Source organism: Diplotaxodon limnothrissa, linkage group LG4 (genome assembly GCF_057381915.1).
Source record: "Diplotaxodon limnothrissa isolate DT_005_m linkage group LG4, D_limnothrissa_male_GT1.1, whole genome shotgun sequence".
In the NCBI taxonomy this organism is placed as follows: Eukaryota; Metazoa; Chordata; class Actinopteri; order Cichliformes; family Cichlidae; genus Diplotaxodon; species Diplotaxodon limnothrissa.
This window is the reverse complement of record NC_140599.1, coordinates 892,704-914,535: the sequence shown is the minus strand read 5'-3', so window position 1 is coordinate 914,535 and position 21,832 is coordinate 892,704. Positions and strand designations below refer to the sequence as shown.

The following is a 21,832-nucleotide window of genomic DNA, read 5'->3' as shown; positions in this document are numbered from 1 at the left end:
TGCCAACAAAGGTTATGTTACAAAGTATTGAGTTGTATTTTTGTTAATGACCAAATACTTATTTTCCACCCTCATTTACGAATAAATTCTTTACAAATCCTACCATGTGGATTCATGGATTTTTTTTTCACATTCTGTCTCTCACAGTTGAAGTGTACCTCTGGTGCAAATTACTGACCTCTGTCATCATTTTAAGTGGGGGAACTTGCACAATCGGTGGCTGACTAAATACTTTTTTGCCCCACTGTAAATCTGTGCTCTCCGTCCTTCATGTAACCTACCTCCTCCCCATCTCCACCTCAGGCACCTTAGCTAGAGCTCTGTTCAAGGTTCAGGCTTCATCTTCACCACCACCACCTGTCATGGGCTGGGTGAGTGGGTGACCTTAAATACCGCTGGTAATCAACCAGCGGTATTTAAGGCCAGGGTTGTCAATTATTCTTCACCAGTTCGTCCAATAACCTCTGTTAGTATAGGCCGCCTTAACTCTCCATGCTTTGTTTCTTTTTCCTCACCTTGTTTTCCTTGTGTTCCTAGTATCTCTTCGGATTCATCATACTCAACGTTTGCAGTTTGCCTTTTGCTCACCTGAATGCTGGCCGCACTGGAGATTACATTTGGGAGTCTCTCGTGGCAGGAATCATTTGGCTATCTTCTTCTCCAGTTGAGGCTGAATTCTTGTTCTTAGGGAAGAAGGATGTATTGATTATCTAGGCCTAAACGACATCACTGTAAAAACATATATATCCTTTGACACTAATAAACTCAGCTTTTGAACCCATCCACTACGCCACCATGTTCACAAACTTGATCTTCACATTGCTTACCACCTCGTCCACATTCACGAAGAGGACGAGTGTTAAACTGCATACGACACGCCTCTTGGTCACTTCAAGTACTTGGTAGCGCCTTTTGGGTTAACGAGCAGCCCTGCTGTTTTACAAGCCATAGTGAATGATGTGTTAAGGGATTTTTTAAGCTGCTGAAATAGAAGTGAATGTAAGAAAGACACCAAACAACACAGAACAACATCATGTTAAGAGACTTGCACATTAAATAAAGATTTAGCATTAGGTCTACACTTAGCTAGCTAAGGAGAAACTTTTAAAACATGTAGCACGTGACTGCAAATATTGCTTTCAGTATCATATCATATTCTCCGGCGAGAAAACAACATTGTGCCTCCAAGAATGAAAATGGAAATGTTTCTGTGCACAAATGCAAAACAGAAACCTCAACACGTTCTCACTCCTAAAGCGTAACATTTTTAGCTAGGTGACAAATCGTCATTATATTACGCCTCGGGAGTGAGAACGGGCTGGAAACATATGTAGTTTAAACTGGGGTCGTCATCGTCTGCTTTGTGCTTTCTCTTTTCTCTCTGTGTAGATGTGTAACTTTAAACTACACATGGCTTAAACAAAGAATGAACTCAGCAAAACTAAACAAAATGTCATGTCAGGGAGGAACCTGGCTTCCTAGGGCCGTCACAGATTTTTCGTAGCATCTAAGACGTTTTTTACCTTTGAGAAGAAAATGTCTCAGCCAGTCTCTGAGGATAGCAGTCTATAAACATCACATTTCTCCAGATTTATTCACTCCTTTAAGCAATGCTCATTTTTTGACAGTTGCACAGTTGCAGGGAAGTGTCCTATGCTGTTCTTCAGATACACGCATTATATACCAGTTGCTTCAAAAATATCACTTTTTTCCTATTTTCCTTCTATTGGTCAAGAATTATAAAGATGACTGGCAAAAATGTAATCTATAAATGAATAAATGATGACACTGATACGTCATTTGAATGTGAGGATCCATAATTACTCCCTCTCCAAAACATTTTAATGTTCTGTCAATTAATTTCACAGTTCAGGCTTTAAAGTGTTAAGTTGAATATTTTAGCTTTCGCTCGTACACCCACATACACATGCACCACTCCCCTTCAGTAACTGTATCATGGAAACCGATTTCCTTCTTTAGACAGTCCTTACATGGAAAGAGCTTGGGATGAATTTGGCACTGGACTAAATTCATAGAGGAAAATCAATCCAGCTGGGGAATGTCATATCTAGGTGATTAATGAGCAGAAGAAGTGTATTAACTGTCACCTCTCTAATTCACTGCTATTCCCTGCCCAACACCTCCAATAACACCTTTTTTTTCCTTTACCAAGACCTGTTGGATCGGTATGTGCTCTCTGCCTCATTCTGTGGAAGAAGTGTCCAACGCGTGTTTTCCAGTCTTATAACTGAAACGCATCGAGGCAGCTGTTGTTGTGATTCAGTGCAATATAAATAAAACTGAACTGAGTTGAGGGTTTTTTTTTTCATTACAATACGGGAATAAGAAAATTAACGGTTGAGGTATAAATGGGTCACTGCAGCGACAACCACGGGCCAAACTAAGATAGAAGAAATGTCTCTGGTATGTCTGAGCTCATCTCCACTTTCAACCACTTTGCACTCCTCATTTCAGTTTGGTCTCTTCGCTCATTCTGTCCTTAACTCTTTGCAGCTCAGCTGTTTCTCACTGCCACGATCTAATCAGTATTCAGAACTTCATGGGAACTTGTTCTCAAACTTTGCTGATTACTGTACATTTGATTCTCTACAAGGCTTTAAGGTTAATTCTCCTTTTTATTGAGTGTGCAGGGCTGGGATTTGTTGCCAACATTTGTTGCCAACATCATGCATGCTATGACTTCCATCTATAAATTACATGTTGATATTAAAAACACTGACACACTGCAGAGACTGACCTTTGCTCATTCAGTCTTCTGCCCTGCTTTTCTTATTACACACACACGTATAAAGACCTTCCCAAAAATGCAACCAGCTTTTGTGTTGTCTGCGTCACCGGCATCACAACAGTGGCCAAAAAGAGTATAATAAGTATATTTATTCACTATAATCACGTCTTTAAGCTTAGTTTAGGAGGTATATCAGAGGTTCCTGTCACCAACCTCTTTCTTGATGCATGTAGAGGTGAGAATTGACAGAGGATGTGGGAAACTGTTTTGGTACCACTAACAGAGCCAGGAAGGCTCACATTACACTGACTCTTACAGTGTGTGTTTTAAAATAGAACGGCTGTCAACTCCTCCCTGCAGAAATCCATCTATTCTGGGGACAGCATGTAGGGGGAGGGACAGGCAAATCGATGAGCTAAGAGTTTAGTGTCAGTTGTGTATATCTGGAGGTATAACACATTATTTTTCAACAAACCACATGCATTGATCCTGGCTCAATAACACACAATATTAATTAAAAACAATTAGTATGAGTTTTTGTGTGCAGCACCTACACAATTAAATGTTTTGATGTGATGATTCAGCTATTCTCAGAGCTAAAAATATTTCCTGAGGGCAGTATAAGGGTATAGAGTCATTAAAAACCAATGGATTTATTTACACAAGATCAAACACACGATTATGGCAATCATCATGAGGCCGTTTGCTCTAAGAATGATATTTCTTCCATTTTACAGAACAACAATAGTGTTCTGTAGCTATGTCCAGTGCAGTTAGGAGAGTAGGAAGGTGGATGGCAATGATATCAGTGTGCTCTAGACACCACTTCACACAATATTACTGAGGATGAACTAGAAGTGAAATACAATGGTCCCATTTTCATGTTACTTCCACTCAGAAACCATGTACAAAATATATATATGACAATATATACTTAATTTATATATGTGTATATATCAGAACACATAGACAGTATTGGATTTATCCAAGTATCAAATATGAATAAATAATGTCTCAAAGCTTTAGACCACAAACTAAAAGAGACCAACATGCAAACAAAAATAAAAGTCCTTTTAGTCAATGTTATATTTTGGTCCCCACTCTGGCAGTAGCTGTGACCATTTGTAACATCATTGTTTCAGTTACTGATATTATTGTTATGGATCTACATGAACTTTGGCATATCCAAATTTCATGTCAGACTGTGCATTTAAGGGTATAAATCAACAATATTTTAGCTTGTCTTCAACGTAATGGGGGCTAAATGAAAGCAAAGTGTGTATTGATGTGAAGTTTAACCACACAGCTTGTTTGTTTTTTGCTGTTGTCTTTTGTTTCATTTTAACTCAATCAGAGGGTGAGCCTGTGGCAAACATTTTCCCTCCAATACTTTAGAAGAAAGTTTATCAAGTACCTACAATTACAATTATTACCAAAGCTCAGAGTGGTATTAGTACACAGTGTACGTACAAACACACTAACTTCCCAACTAGCCGGGTCAGTCAGTACCGTGTACAACAACATTGTCAATATCCTGCCAGGTCTAACATAATGTGTCATCTTCCTTTCTGCCACAGTGTATTGTCATGATTGGCCAGACTTTCTCCTCATATGTGTCTCTCTAACATTTGTTCTACAGTTGAACAGTTGATGATGGAAAATACATTCCATTTGTTTCATATACCTCCTACAGTCATTCCCCTCTTCATCGTGAACTTAACTTATGGATGGTGCAGGCCTAACCTCCAGCATTTGCCCCTGTCAGTCACCCTGACTGCCACCCCCACCCCACCCTCCAACCTCTCAGCTTACCCCATAGGTCAGTCTCACTCTTTTTCTGTCGCTCACACATTAGTTCTGAATGTGCCTTCAGCATTGGCCACTTACTCCTCTCCACTTTTTCCTGCAGTCTTAACTGTTCACACAAGTGTTACAATTGGACTAAAAGACACAGTCTTATTGTGATCCCAGATTAAAACGGTAGGACACCAATTTTTCTAAGGATCATTTTTGTCACAACTTGGGAACAAGTATTTGGATTTCACTTTGGAATATCTTCTCTGCATTGGACTGTGTCCATTGGATGCCATTTTTACTGGTGTCCATTCCGTACTGCAAGAGTCTGTCTGAAGTGTCTACGTCAGAGTGGGTTTGAATTGATTAACTTGTGTGAGCAGGTGCAAAGAGCTGCAGCGGTGGACTCCTGCAGTCATTCTAGGTTAATTACTCCTTAGTTTGCTCTTTCTTAACTGTAACCATGGCATCATTGAGAAGTTTGATTCTTGCACTGTTGTTGGCGCTGCTCTGCTCTTTCCACACCCCGCTGGCACCTACTGCCAAGGCACAGGATCTGCCATTCCCTTCTGAGCAGGGTCTGATGGCTGACGATGATGACGATGACGATGATGACGACGACGACGACGACGATGATGATGACGACGATGATGACGACGATGATGATGACGACGATGATGACGACGACGATGATGACGACGACGATGATGACGATGATGACGACGATGATGACGACGACGATGACGACGATGATGATGATGACGATGATGATGATGACGATGATGATGACGACGATGATGATGACGACGATGATGATGACGACGACGACGATGATGATGACGACGATGATGATGATGATGACGATGACGATGACGATGATGATGACGATGACGATGACGATGACGATGACGACGATGATGATGACGACGACGATGATGACGATGACGACGACGATGACGACGACGATGACGACGACGATGACGACGACGATGATGACGATCATGAAGGTCAGTCTTTTTAATGGAAGTTAGGGGACGTGTGTTCTCATATTGCTTTGATTTTTCATATACGCAGCCATTTGCCCATGTAACATACTGGAAACTGTAATCCGTCTGAGCATTACCTGTTATGACTTGTCTTTTCAGACAGTTTTTTCAGGCTACGAATGACTACACAAATTGTCAGAACAGGGGAATAAAATAGCAAAGTAGCCACCAGTCAAAGCAGACTGAATATTTAAGTGCCATTGAGAGGTAGTGCTTATCACAATGTTTCAGGGGTCAAATGTTTGCATGTTCAGTGCAGGACAGTGTACAAAAGGGGAGGAGCTAAAATGTTAGCCACTCCCCTTGTTAAGATTCTTACAACCTGATCATCTCTTTGTCCATATTTATTTAATGTCTCAGAGCTCATTGGTAATAAAAGTGCCTCCTCCACCTCTTTCCAGCTGTCCATTTCCCTTGCTGTCTCTGACACTGTGTTCTTTTCCCTGCTTAACTAGAGTTATGAGCACTCTTGGGAAATTGAACTGGCCCATCTGAAGTCCAACTGTCCGAAGTCCTTCGTACAGTATGCTAGATATGAACTTTGGGACTGCAGAAGATTTGATTTGAGAGAGAGAGAGAAAAAAACATCTCAAATAAGGCCAAGCTTGTCTTGGGAGTCAGTTATTGGGGTCACTAGTCTGAGATTTTTTATTTGTGTATCACTTGAAAGAATGTCTCCTCGAGAATGGTTCCTCCACTAGGATCTTCATTTTTCATTTGTTTTGGATTTGTGTCTTTATGTGAACCTACAGAGAAAGAAAGAGAGACAGTGATATTGGGAGTAGACTGGGGAACAGGGCGCTACAGAAACAGACAGAGGGAGAGTAAAGCGTGAGGGGAGGTGCAGGACGGCCACTACCTAAATTCACTCATTTGAAAGCTTTAATTACCAACAGACTTAAAGTTTCTCTCTTTTTCAATATCTCTCATCTTTCTTTCTCTGTGGGGCATTCATGCCACTCACTGCTGTAATGTACCAAATTCATTAATCAAGTCTGGTGTGTGCACTTGTAAAAACTGCTAAACACATATAATGGAAGAACTTTATGTATTTACAAGAAATGTAATAATCTTACCTCATTTTCTCTTGTCAAATTCTCATGTTCTTAATTGTTACATTTAAAAAAAGAATTGTGATGTGCATTTCAGTAGCTTAAACTAAAATTTTATTTCCTTTATTAATTTTTCTCCTATCAATCCAATGCTTATTTGGCACTGATATACCTAAATACAAATACTCAATGTAGAAATTGAACAAATGTATAAAACCTTATTTGTTATGAAATGTAACAGATTTGCCGATGCCTTTTCAGACCTTTAGGATTAGAGTGTTTGGGAAAAGAGAGAAACATCTCTTTCTATAGAGGAATTAAAGCTTTGTCAAAAAAATCAAACTGTCAAGAGATGAATGGGTTGTCTGCATTCTCATTTGCCACATTTGTGGTTTGTGCTGACTGTGAACAATCATGTAGACATTACTACAATCAACATTGTCTTTTGTCTTAACACTTACTTTGATTTATTAAATAAATCGGGTTTTCAAAAATCGCTTATATCTGTTAATGAAGGCAGCGGACTTATATTAGAGTTGTCAAACTGATTGAAAAGCCATATTACTTTTATCAAAGATCTGTACAAATGTGTTGATGGTTTTACCTGTATGAGGACCAGAGCTACAGACATTTGAAATCTCAGTGTTCAAGTGAGTATCTCTTCTGACCACGGCCTATTGTCTATATGAACTGTGCTTTAAATGCTTTTCTAAGCATCTGGGTGGTGGTGTTTTGAAGCAGTGAACACAAATGTAATAGAGCTGCAAAAATGTTCATTAAAATGAAGGGGCAACACATTTTTTAACTTTTGCGTGAAACATTTTTTGATGATAATATAATATCGTGTCAAAAAGTTATTTGTAGCATGATTACTTTTTAGTGAACTACATGAATTTATATCCATAAGTACAGTTATAAGGTAATTCTTCTCTAATGTCTGACTATATACTTAATTACAACTACAAAGTGCACTTCCTGAAGAAATTGAAGTTAGCCGAATGTTACTGCAGCAGCTTTTACACCTGAGCATGTATACAACAGGTACATCAGACTGACCCCAACTCTGGGATTAGTGATGAACCATAATGCTTGTAAAGATTTCTGTAGTTTAGCTCAAATGACATTTTTCGACAGTTTCAATTTACTTCTAATTGAGAATTTTAATACAGTGATAGTAAACAGCTAATGTTGTCTTTTTCTACTTCCATTTCTACTTCCATTGTTCCACTGATTTATTCAGCTTCTTTTGTATTCTGTTTTACTTCCCATGTGTTTTTTGCGCTTTTGCAGCATTAAAACTGTAATTAATTAAGAAGTCACATTCACATCTATGGGCAGTTTAGAGTCACCAATTAACCTAATCCCTTAACCCTATACACCTTCTCATTTTATGGTTTTTCCACTATTTCCATTGTAGATTCTCACTGAAAGCATCAAACTATGAATGAACACATGTGCAAATATGTAGCAAACAAAAAAGTGTGAAATAACTCAAAACATGTTTTATATTTTAGATCCTTTGCTTTGATTACTACCTTGCACACTCTTGGCTCTCTCTCCATGAGCTTCATGAGGTCGTCTCCTGAAATGGTTTCCAACAGTCTTGAAGGAATTCAGAGATGCTGAGCACTTGTTGGTCCTTTGCCTTCACTCTGCGCTCCATCTTATCCCAAACCATCTCCACTGGGTTAGGTTAGGCGACTGTGGAGGCCAGGCCATCTCTTGGTCTTCCTTTCCTGGGGTGGTCCTCATATGAGCCAGTTTTGCCATAGCGCTTAATGGTTTTAATAAATATATAAATAGTAAAGACATCTGCTATAAATAGCAAACAGAAGCGATATATACAGTCTAGAGAAATATATACACAACAATAGAAAGGCACACATTGGAGAGCAAAGTTCTTGGTTGGAGGTAGCGCAAAGAAAATACTTGGTCTGAATAGTCTGTCTGTGGTTGGCCTAAAACATGAGGCCAACCACAGACCATGGCTCAGATTGGTGAGATGGGTGGGCAGGGGTGGCAGAGGGCAGCCAATGGTTTTTTTGGACGGTGTTAATGACTCTCTGTGCAGTCTTCCTGTTCTCAGTTGCGGCCCCTGCGCACCAAACACCTGGGCAGTAGGAGCGCACGTTCTCCACTGAGGAGCCATAGAAGGCCAGCAGCAGCTTCTGGTTCTGGTTGTTTTTCCAGAGGACATGGGGGAAATGCAGCCACTGCTGGGTCTTCTTTACCAGTCGGTGTTGTGGGTACAGGTGGGATCAGCAAAGATGTGGGTGCCCAGAAACCTGAAGGTGGAGACAGATTCCACCCATCCTCCATTTATAATCGAAGGGGAATGGAGCTGTTTGTCGCTCCTAAAGTTCATTATAAGTTCTTTGATTTTAAGGACCTTCTGCCTCAGGTTGTTTTCGGAGCACCAGGAGGACAGGTTCTGTACACTGTCTCATCTCTATCAGAGATGGGCCCAACCACATTGGTGTCAAAAGCATACTTGACGATGACATTGGTTGGGTGGGTTGGTGTACAGTCATATGTTGGGACACATTCAAAGTTTTAGCAGTTTTCTGGACTGTCTGACCTTCAGTTCGTAAATTAATGATGGGCTGTTGTTTCTCTTTACTTAGCTGATTGGTTCGTGACATGATATGAATTCTAACAGTTGTCAACTATGGCTGTCAGCTGTGTACCAACCTGACTTCTGCACAACACAACTGATGTTGTTAAGAAGGAAAGAAATGCCACAAATGAACCCTGACAGGCACACCTGTGAGGGGAAACCATGTCAGGTGACTACATCATGAAGCTCACTGAGAGCAGGGTTTGCAGCTCTGTCAACAAAGCAAACAGTGGCTACTTTGAGGAATCTAAAATATATTTACAGTGGGGCAAAAAAGTATTTAGTCAGCCACCAATCGTGCAAGTTCCCCCACCTAAAATGATGACAGAGGTCAGTAATTTGCACCAGAGGTACACTTCAACTGTGAGAGACAGAATGTGAAAAAAAAATCCATGAATCCACATGGTAGGATTTGTAAAGAATTTATTGGTAAATCAGGGTGGAAAATAAGTATTTGGTCAATAACAAAAATACAACTCAATACTTTGTAACATAACCTTTGTTGGCAATAACAGAGGTCAAACGTTTACTATAGGTCTTTACCAGGTTTGCACACACAGTAGCTGGTATTTTGGCCCATTCCTCCATGCAGATCTTCTCGAGAGCAGTGATGTTTTGGGGCTGTCGCCGAGCAACACGGACTTTCAACTCCCGCCACAGATTTTCTATGGGGTTGAGGTCTGGAGACTGGCTAGGCCACTCCAGGACTTTCAAATGCTTCTTACGGAGCCACTCCTTTGTTGCCCGGGCGGTGTGTTTTGGATCATTGTCATGTTGGAAGACCCAGCCTCGTTTCATCTTCAAAGTTCTCACTGATGGAAGGAGGTTTTGGCTCAAAATCTCACGATACATGGCCCCATTCATTCTGTCCTTAACACGGATCAGTCGTCCTGTCCCCTTGGCAGAAAAACAGCCCCATAGCATGATGTTTCCACCCCCATGCTTCACAGTAGGTATGGTGTTCTTGGGATGCAACTCAGTATTCTTCTTCCTCCAAACACGACGAGTTGAGTTTATACCAAAAAGTTCTACTTTGGTTTCATCTGACCACATGACATTCTCCCAATCCTCTGCTGTATCATCCATGTGCTCTCTGGCAAACTTCAGACGGGCCTGGACATGCACTGGCTTCAGCAGCGGAACACGTCTGGCACTGCGGGATTTGATTCCCTGCCGTTGTAGTGTGTTACTGATGGTGACCTTTGTTACTTTGGTCCCAGCTCTCTGCAGGTCATTCACCAGGTCCCCCCGTGTGGTTCTGGGATCTTTGCTCACCGTTCTCATGATCATTTTGACCCCACGGGATGAGATCTTGCGTGGAGCCCCAGATCGAGGGAGATTATCAGTGGTCTTGTATGTCTTCCATTTTCTGATGATTGCTCCCACAGTTGATTTTTTCACACCAAGCTGCTTGCCTATTGTAGATTCACTCTTCCCAGTCTGGTGCAGGTCTACAATACTTTTCCTGGTGTCCTTCGAAAGCTCTTTGGTCTTGGCCATGGCGGAGTTTGGAGTCTGACTGTTTGAGGCTGTGGACAGGTGTCTTTTATACAGATGATGAGTTCAAACAGGTGCCATTCATACAGGTAACGAGTGGGGGACAGAAAAGCTTCTTACAGAAGACGTTACAGGTCTGTGAGAGCCAGAGATTTTCCATGTTTGAGGTGACCAAATACTTATTTTCCACCCTGATTTACGAATAAATTCTTTACAAATCCTACCATGTGGATTCATGGATTTTTTTTTCACATTCTGTCTCTCACAGTTGAAGTGTACCTCTGGTGCAAATTACTGACCTCTGTCATCATTTTAGTGGGGGAACTTGCACAATCGGTGGCTGACTAAATACTTTTTTGCCCCACTGTAGAGTTATTTATCCATCTTTTCTTTGATACATAATTCCATAAACTTGCTTCATATATTTGATGTCTTCAGTTTGTATCTACAATGTAGAAAGTAGAAGCAAATAAAGAAAAACCATGAAATGAGAAGGTCTGTCCACACTTTAACATGTAGTGTGTGTTAGCCCTGCTGATGGACTGGCAGCCTGTCCAGGGTGCACCCTGCCTGTCGTCCTATGGTAGCTGGAATAGGCTCCAGCCTGGGTGGATGGTATTACAACATAATACAAATGATACTAAACAGCAGAAACTAAAAGTCTGTTTTTACAACACTTTTATGTTGCCACTTTGATTGGTTGATTGATTGGTAATTTATTTCAAACATGTAAGCAATATACAGGTACATTTAGAAAAGAAAATAAGAGAGAAAAAAATACTATACAAAAACATCAATGCATTTCAATATAGCTGCCGTTCTGATTAATTTACATGTTGAAAGGGAGTGGGAAGAAGTAAACACTTATTTAATCCCACCCCTTTGCCATAAATTATCAGATAATATTTAATCAGCTTCCTTACTGATATAATTTGTAATAAAAATAGTGAACAGATTTCTGATATACCATATACTATAATATCACATCATGATTATTTTTTTTTAAAATAGAGACATTCACTTAATTTCAATATTTTACTTTTCTTTATAGTTCGAGTAGATCATATTTTTATAACTCTTTTTGAACGGTTTTATGTTTGGACGTCGCTTTAATAGTGTGAATGCCTCAAGGCATTCACACTATTGAGTTCCTGTTTCTCTTTAAACTTTATTCTTCTACCTTATTCTATTTGCTCTGACCTTTGCTGGTTAACTACTCCCTCAGATTTTCACCATTCAAATTTTAAACTGTTCTGCTCTTTCTGCTAATGCCTGGTGCTCATAGCTTTTATACTTTTTCAGATATTAAGCATTTATTGCATTTTTTGGCCCATTTTGCTGAATGGGACCACATTATCAGTGTGATCACCAGTTTTGCTTGCCGGGCTGAGCCATGTTTTAGCTCAGTGAGATGAGCAGCCGTTCTCAGACCAGGAGGCCTGGGTTCAAATCCGCTTAGGACAAAAAAAAATTCAGTTAACAGTTCAACTATCTAAACTCTTTTCAGCACAAATTTCAGCTTTTTCACCTCTTTTTAGCAGAATTTTCAGTTTTTCACTGCTTTTCAGCACTAATTCAAGCTTCTTCAGCTGTTTCAGCACAAACTTCAGCGTCTTTACCCCTTTTCAGCAGAAATTCTTCTGATTCACCTGTTTTCAGCGCAAAGTTCTGCTTCTTAGCCTCTTTTCAGCATAAATTGTGCTGATTCACCTCTTTTCAGCAGAATTCCAACTTTTCCACCTCTTTTCAGCACAAAGCTCAGCCTCTTCAACTCTATTCTGCACAAATTTCAGTTTCTTCACCTCCTTTCAGCACAAAGTTCTGCTTCTTCACCTCTTTTCAGTAAATTTCAACTTCTGCTCCACAGTGCACATTTTTCTCTCATAATATCTTTGTTTGGCACCAGAACTGGTTTGGCTCAGTGGGATGAGCAGCTGCCGTGAGACCCGGTGGCAAAGGTTTGAATCCTATGTGTGACGGTTTCCACACATCTTCCCTGCTTGCCTCCACTCTGCTTTCTTGACACTCTTCAGTTTACCCTTTCACATACAGCCATCTTCAGCAAGCACTTCTGCTTCTACACCTCTTTTAAGCAGATAATTCTGCGTTTTCAGTTGTTTTCAGCAGATTCCAATACGAGGCATTCACACTGCATTTTCGCAGGAAATTCAACTTTTTCTCGTTCCATATTCAGACTGTTCCAGTTTCACTCCATGAACAGAAACACACAGACCTTCCCTGTTTTGAAGTTATAAAAACCCCTTAAATTATAACTTCCTTCTTTCAAACAAAAAGCATACTCTGAATATCACCTGGCAGTTCTTTATTTTTTGCTTTTCACTAGATCGTCAATTTTCAATATTTCAGACTGCAAAAATAGTGAGTTTGTATGTTCCTGTAACCTGCACTGTGGATGATTCGAATTGCTTTTTTTTTTTTGAAGAGTAAAAAGTGAATGTAATGTGGTTTTATAGTTTTTGCCCCAGACCTCTGCACAATAGCTTAAGTATGGTGAAACCAGTGAACAGTATAGAATATGAAGTGATGTTTGTCTAATAGCTGTTTTGCCTTGTTTAGTATTGCAATGCTTTGTGATACTTTGGAATGAATATATCTTACGTGAGCTCTCAGTTAAGTTTTTCATCTGTTATTACCCCCAGAAATTTATTTTCACTGACTCTTTCAATATCAACACCATTTATTTGAATCTTTGCATTTGTATTTAAATGACTATTTCCAAATAACATAAGTTTAGATTTATTCAAATTTAATGATAACTTGTTTTTATCAAGCCAGAACTTCAATTGACTTATTTCATTAGTCATATCCTCCAATAAATGCTCCAATACTGAAATTATCTATAAATGCCAACCATAATGCACCAAAAATCCCCAAAACTTTAAGAAATGAGCTGTAAACATCTTGATAGTTTTCTATTTTACTCTGTAGCCATTATATACACTTAGCAAACAAGTACTAAATTATTCTAGAATAAAACTAGAACTAGGCTTGCTCCTGTAACCTAAACCAGTCAATGTCTTCAAAGTATACTGAGTCTACTGACTCTGTGCCTTCTTTACTTTGTTGTCAGTCATTTTTACCAGTAAAAAGACAATTTTGCATTTTTTGCACTTTGGTTTTGTTATCATCTGTGAAGAAGCAAACTTATAACAAAAATCTGCATTGTAGTCCAGATCACAATATTAGGAATTAGAACTTCGTTCTTTCCTTTTGTTGTATAAAACAAAAACACCAGGGAAACAACTAGTTCATTTTATTGTAATTATTCTCATTTAGTCATATATCTTTTATAAATAATCTGTGCAGATGACGACGACGATGAAGACGGTACTTATCACAAGGGCTCTGTGTGCGCATATTGTGAATTCTGTGAGGTATGTATGAGATTGACTTTGAGAAATGATGTTCTGTCATTACAGGATCAAAGTCAAATCCTTACTAAAACAAACATCACGATGTACAGTTATGGACCCAAATATCTAAACATTAAAACTGGTGGATTGTTCCTTCCTTACTGACGTGAGAGCACTGCTTGCTATTTCATGATTTGCTTTCTAGTCTTTTTAAAATAAAATGGGCTTTCTTCCAGCACTGTGACAGCTGTGATAAATGTCCTTGTGAGGAGGGAGACACCTCCGAGCACTGTGACGACTGCAAGGTGAGAAAGTACACAACATCTGACCTCCTTCTCAATTTAAAGCAATTCTGCCTTTGATGCACAATAAATAACAACTATGGTAATGTAACACGATGACAATAAATCCAGGAACTAAGAACTGCAGAGCACAGAAAAGTAGGGAGTTTTTGACAACAGTGGTTCCTTTTCTAGTAATATAATGGATGGTGATATTGGTCTGTTGTATTTTTGAGGCAAGGGGGGAGCCAAGACTGTATAGTTTGAGGTGACGTTTGGAGCAAGCAACAAGTGGGGCTGACACTGATACAGGGGAAGCTAGCAAACAGGAAACGCACCAAAGGAGTCCAACAAAAAGCAATCCGGTTGTTCAGTGATGACGCGACGAATCCTACTTCCGGGCCTAAAGTAGTCTGCGTTTAATATGGCTTTTGTGTTGTTAACATGTTTAATGTTATTTATTTTCTTCTATTTGATCTCAAAAAGCTCCTAAAACAGTCAGTGATCACTGTTGACCTCCCTCGGCTTTTATTACCGCTAATCATTTATTTAAGCTCAGTTTTTAAAACCTTACGATGTAACTACAGCCCAGCCCATGCAGCAGTATATGAATGACTAACCTCGTATTGTGGATGGATTATCTCAGTTGTTCTCCTGGCTGAAGTTTGGTCCTTTTACAGCATCCTGCCATGCGATTACATTTGTTCCTGACCACCGAGAACACTCACATTAACTTTTATCGAGTGGAAAAAAAGTTAGCTTGTTTATATTATGCTAACATAGCTGTGTCGCTAGCGGTCACGTAGCACAACATTATATACCAGCTAGCCCAACTTCAGTAACCCTACAAACGTCACTGCTGTTTAGTTTTCTGTCTTCATTTATGCTGGAAGTGATAGCAGAGCTGTACGTTTTAATTTGTTTCCAAAACCCCGCAGTCAGGACATGCTATATTGTATTTAGATAGAAGCTAGCGAGCTAACTCCCTGCTAACTTCTAACTCCGTTAAATGTCATAAATTCCGTTTTCATGGATGCCTGGATGTTAAACTCAATTGTTACACCTGGTAGAGCAGAACGCTGATCATTTTATTAAAGATGAAAGACTTTAGACAGTTTTTCAACTCTCAGTAATGCCATAGTGATCGTTTGATATATGGACCTGCAGCAGAGTTTAGACCCAGACACGGCTAGTGACGTCAGACTGAACAACCGGATAGGTGTGTTTTGATTTAAGGCATTTTGCTGCCATGGTTTGGGTCTACCTTTACCATTAGAGGGATGGGTTACTACCAGAGAGTAGCCAAAAATTGTACTCAAGTAACAGTAGCACTACCTCAACATAGTTTTACTCAAGTAACAGTAAAAACTAGCCGTCCAAGAAATTATTCAAGCAAGAGTTAAAAGGTATTGAGTAAAAAGGGTACTTGGGTACTGAGTAACTGATCATAACATCTGATTTAATGTTTAAAAATGAGATCATCAGACAGGCAGAAATATAAAGTGAAAGAATGAAAAGGAAAAAAATACTACATATATATATATGTAGTATATATATATATATATATATATATATATATATATATATATATATATATATATAGTGCAAAAGTGCATTGAAGCAGTTCTGCTTTTCCATAGTCGTCCCATCTTCCTGACTTTATACTGTCACTTTATAATGTCACTCACCACTCTGCTACTGTTCAGAACCCCCCACCCCCGTACCATTTCATGCCAGGACAAATTTTGAATTCATTAATTTGTTTCTTTTTGTTCATAGATGTGCAGTTTCTGCAATGTTTGTCCTGTTTGCCAAACCGTTTGTAAGCCTGGTGAGTAAATTCTCTGTCACCACTGTGAATATATGAATATATATGGAACGACATTTCAAAAGGAAAGTTTCTTTGTTTCAGTTTATCTGGTCATCACTCCTAAATTACAGGAAGCTTAGAGTTTGGCACTTTATATATAGTCATGTCCTATCTTTGAGCCACAGTTTTGGGGAATCATTAAATTTTCCTTTTGATATGCTCAAGTCATATTTTAGTCTTTTCAGTTCCTTCAGTCTGGTCCCTGTGTTTCTTTATGTCTTCTTTGTTTCCTTGAAGTCTGTCATGTCTCCATATTTTTTCTTCTGTCCATGTCAGCTTTGTATGTCTCACATTACTTCTGGTTTCATTTTGATAAACCCGTGTCTTGTCTGTGTTATGTTCAGTTTGCGGTCTTATTAATCCTGATTTGTCCTTGCTGTGTTCCCAGCTGTCTCCACTTCCCTAATCCCCCCCCCCCCCCCCCCCCCGTGCATTTATTAATGTGAACGTTAAGATCCAAATCTTGATTTATTAAACATTAAATAATTGATGTTTTCATTATTGTTTTCTGTACTGTCCCCTGTTGTCCACTCTTGTTGTCTCTGTTCTAATATGATGTGATCACTGGTTTTTGTCCTTGTCTCTATATCTGTAAATAGTGTCTCTGTATGTTGTTATTAACTTGTGTGTAAATCAACCTGCCACAGGGTCTACAGATGTGTGTGTGTGTGTGTGTGTGTGTGTGTGTGTGTGTGTGTGTGTGTGTGTGTGTGTGTGTGTGTGTGTGTCAGAGGGGTGTTTACATCCTGCCACCAATCAAAAACTGTCTGCTTAGAATTTGTGGACTCATGCTGAGCTTGCTTGAGGTCATTTTTTGTTGTACTGCATTACTTTCAGTACTTCTTCATTTTGATGATCTTCAGTACCAACTTTTGCTTTTTTTATTTTGGAAAAGGAAATTTTAGCAAATGAAGCTCAGTCTAAGTAATTTTTTGGCTTTATTTATCACATTTTTCAGTTTTTGGTACTCTATATTTTGGTAATCTTATGCAGTTAAGCCATTCAGCAAATTCAACTTTAAGTATTTCTAATAGTTTCAAGCATTTCAGGTAAAATTTCCAAATTTTCAGCATTCATATTATAGATTGCAGCTTGTCCAAAATGCTCCGGCACGCCTTTTGACTGAAACCAGAAGGTTTGCCTCTGTCACCCCTGTCCTTGCTGATTTGCAATCAAATACTATATTGAATTTAAAATATTGCTGCTTACCTTTAAAATTATAAACAATACAGCGCCTAGCTATCTCGACGAAACTCCTTAGACCATATACCCCTGGGACAGCCCTCAGGTCATCAGCCCAATGACTTTTGGTACAGTCTAGATCTCGGCTTAAGTATAAAATACAGGCATTAACTAACCAGAAAAGCAAGGTTAAATAAGAGAGTTTTTAATAGTGATTTGAATGATTGGATGGATTCAGACGCGTGAATAGCAATGGGAAGGTTATTCCACAGCTGAGGCGCAACCAGGGCAAACGCATGGTCACCTCTGGTCTTAACTAACAATTTAACTTTGTATACATCTTCTACTTAATACCCATGTGTTTCTAGCAAGTTTGGTTTGATATTCACTTTTATTCTTGCGTAATTAGTGCCATTGACCTGTTGGCATATTCAGTGCTTTGTTAATGGTCTTATATTATTCATGTTTTAACCTGCTGTTTTATTGTGAAGCACTTTGGTGTACCGTTGGTATGGTATTGTATATTGCATATTTGCTGTGAAATGCTTTTTCTAGTTGTCTCTGTCTCTATCTCTAAACTCTGTTACATACTCAACATGGAATGATCCCCTTTGTCAGGGCGTGTAGCTTCTTCTTTAAGATACTCCAATTTGCGTGGCCATGCCCCTTATCTATAAAACAGCTGTTCAGACTTGAAATCATCGATCATTTGAGCTTCACTTTACTGTCAGGTGCAGTGTGTGTATTGGAAGAGTGTGTGGTACAGTGTGTGTCTGTTACCTTTATGGTGGGGAGCCTGTCTGTTGGCAGCCTCCCAGGATTGCTGTCATTTCCTCTGTAGCTCTAGTTGGCTGTGATCACTTCTGGCATATTGCCTGTGGTTTCGCTGGTTTACATGTCCATTGGGTCCTTGCTGTGGCTGATGCTGTTAGCCCCGTGAGCGAGGGTTTCTCTGGTCTGCTAGGTGAGCCCAGTCTGTTTTTCACGATCGTGAGTTTCACACCGAGTGGCTTAGCATAACCCTTCTCACCAAGCATCCTTCACAATATAAACTAAAAGAAAATTGTATGAAAGACAGTCAGGGGAACATGAAGATCAGCAAAGAAAGATGAGCTATTTAGCTTAGCTTAGGAAAAAGCAGTATTTATCTCGCTGTTTCATCGTTACGGCTGCCTCATTCTCCCAGCAAGTATGGCAAGCCCTGTGTGCCATAACTGTGTGGGATGTGACATTTCTATGCCTCTGGATGATGGCATAACAGGTGCGATGTGATTGGGTACTAACATGCCTTGCTGGTGAGGGAAAAACCCCTAGTCCTGTATGGACTGACCTGTACTCACTTTTCTGGCACAAAATGTGCAGGCTCACCCCTTCTCGATATGCCTAAAGTTGGAAAAATGGATGCCTCACAGGCCAAGGGGGAGTGCCCAGACCCTTGGCAGGTGTCTTTCCCTTCCCCTGCTGCTAGGCTTGTCGAAGAGCCACCCTTTAGGAGCTCCTCACTGGCCCCAGCGATTGAATGTGATTAGCAGAGCATCCAGAGCTCTGCCCTTCCTGAGGACTCTGTGGCGCCTGCTTCCAGTTTTGAGGACACTGGACATTTGCGGCCTTCCCAGATGCAGGTGCCTGACATTAAGGACCTGATGAGCTAGTAGTTCGGCTCTTGGCTTTTGTAGACGTGGTGCGCACCCACATGGAAAGAAGGAGGATGAACAGCCAAGGCTCTGACATCCTCCAGCGACCCCCCTCTCCCTTGACCTATCCTGGAGCAAGGTCGGCCAGCCCCCTTCCAGCCTGTGCCTGGAGCGGTCTCACTAGGTAAAAGTTGTGGTCTCCACTGAGCTTTCCATTGGTGGAGGGACTCAACCAACTTAGACCAGGGTCACGCAGTAGGTCTGGTGACTCACCGTCAGCTGGTCTTCACGGACACTTTCCAAGTCAATTTGGGTAGGGTCCACTAAGGCTGTGCGGTAAATGGCTATTGAACCAGCCACTAGGCAACTTATCCTCACTGGAGCTGTAACATGTTATCATCAGGACAGACACAATGGTTGCAACAGCCTACATCAACAGGCCTAGGTTCTCCCCTCCTCTTCAGGATGGCTAACAGGTTGTGGCAGTGTGCTCATCCCCTGTTCCATTGAGTTTGCTTGGGTACATGCAGCAGGGCCATTGAACGTGGACATTAAGTTGATGGGGGCCCGAGCCCAGGAGAGTGGAGACTCCATCCACAGATGGTTGACCAGGTCTGGCATCACTTTGGAAGGGCAAACTTCTATCTTTTCGTCCAGGGAGTTGACGCAATGCCATTGTTTCTTCTCTCTCCAGAATGATGACCTGCCTCTGGGGTGGGACACCCGTGCACACCCTTGCCCCCAGACTCTATGCATTCCTTTCCATTCTCCCTCCTCCAGTTGGTCCTCCACTGAGTCCAGACCGAGGAGATGAGGCTGATCCTGGTGGCCCCTCTTGGTCCCACATGCCTTGGTTTTCAGCAATCCCTCTGCTACTGAATGGGACCCATGAGAGCTTCCCTTCCAAAGGGACCTCCTGTCTCAAATAAGCAGTATGCTTTTCCAGCCCTTCCTGGCAGGGCTCAGGGTGAGAACCTGGAAAGGCACCTTTCCTTAGGGTTGCCTGAACCTGTGATATGAAATTTGCAGGAATCTGTGCACCATCCACAAGGTCTGCCTATCCCTACCGCTGGTGACTTTTTGCTTCCTGATGTGCGGTCCAATAGTTGGACCACTACGAGGCTACATTTAAGACCATCCTGTAGTTCCTGCTTTCCCAACTGATCTGCAATTACCCAGCGAGGTATGGTAACAGCAATCAAGGTGGTTCACACTGGTTGCTCAGCACTCAGTGGGACTGACCTCTCCCTAATTTCCTGGTTTCTTAGGAGTGCCCAGCAACTTACATTTCGCAGGACTGGACCTCCAGTTCCTCCATGGGACATGGATGTGATCCTTGGTGCACTTCAGCATTGTCCCTTTGAGCTGCTCAAAGATGCTCATGTGAAATGGCATTTCCTTAAAATGGCCTTTTTGGTGGACATAACATCTGCCAGTCCACAGAGATTGCTACAGGTGGTTGCTAAAGAGGAAAGAGGTAATCCTGCAAGAAAAATGAAGAATTGCCATCCCTCAGCAGATTAGATCAAATTAGGTTTTCCGATTATGATCCAATGTGTTCCAGCATTTGTAATCCTGAGAGGAACATGTTTTTGGTTAACTCAAACTGCAGTAGAAAGTTACAATAGGTAACAGTTTTCCATCTGATCATATATGTTGACTTTGTCATTGGTTGTCTCCAGCTCACTAATGGTTCATCGTTTTTATTCAGGAGGATTTCTGGATGAAGTGACTGGATCGATCTACAAGTGAGTGCTGTTCACACTGACTTTAAGCCTGCTCAAGTTATTCTGAAATTCAGTCATTCACATCTCTCTTTCTTTTTCCATAGGACTGTAGCTGACGTCTTTGATGAAGATGATGATGATGTCAACTAAATTTAACCATATGTTGCCACCATGTGGACAAACTAATATACCATACTTTCATTGGTTATGGTTATTTGGGGTTTTTTTCTTCAATAACACATTTGCTCCCCAATAACGTCAGAGAAATTTTTAAAATAATAATTTCACATGTTTATGTATTGTTGCTACCTGACAAGTCTGAATACTGAAATCATTATTTAAATAAAACAGACGGGACATTTTTATTGATTGACTGATTTTTAAATGCAGACTGTTTTGGGAAGCGCATCTGTAACTGGAAGGTTCGATCCCCGGGCTCTCTGTCCTGGTTGTTGTGTCCTTGGGCAAGACACTTCACCTACCGCCAGTAGGTGAAGTGTTGGCCAGAGGGGCCGATGGTGCAATATGGCAGCCTGGCTTCTGTCAGTCTGCCCCAGGGCAGCTGTGGCTACAACTGTAGCCTCCACTAGTGTGTGAATGTGAGAGTGAATGAATAGTGGCATTGTAAAGCGCTTTGAGGGCCTCGAAAAGCGCTATATCAATCCAATCCATTATTATTATTATTATAAGTGAGCACTTGGCAACAGTTGGAACTTTTTAACAGGAAGAGACCTCTGGCAGCACCAGGCTTAGTTAGAGGCAGACCAGGGGAAGAAGAGAAGAAGATGAGCACAGAGAGACCACAAACAGCAGATTTTTGTCAACTATATTACCTGACAAAACTTTCATTGGCAACAACTTAAGGATTAATTTGATTCTAGCTTTCACAAGCTTTTTTTAATTCTACAACTATTCTTCAACCTCAAGTGAAAGACCAAAGAAGATATCAGGACAAGATGTTCACTGTGCTGAAATGGGATGAAGGAACATCAGCAAGCATGATGAGAAC

The 21,832-nt window shown here is 40.6% G+C and overlaps 1 protein-coding gene across 1 annotated transcript; it reads left to right on the top strand.

The window, feature by feature from the left end:
• The first annotated feature begins 4,587 nt into the window (after window positions 1–4,587).
• Window positions 4,588–21,204, top strand: LOC146632965 (uncharacterized). The gene is made up of 6 exons (XM_085351245.1): window positions 4,588–5,550; window positions 14,083–14,150; window positions 14,366–14,434; window positions 16,190–16,241; window positions 20,808–20,844; window positions 20,928–21,204. The coding sequence occupies exons 1-6, from the start codon at window positions 5,007–5,009 to the stop codon at window positions 20,971–20,973; spliced, it is 816 nt and encodes a 271-aa protein (XP_085207371.1). The 5' UTR covers window positions 4,588–5,006; the 3' UTR covers window positions 20,974–21,204.
• The last annotated feature ends 628 nt before the right edge of the window (window positions 21,205–21,832 follow it).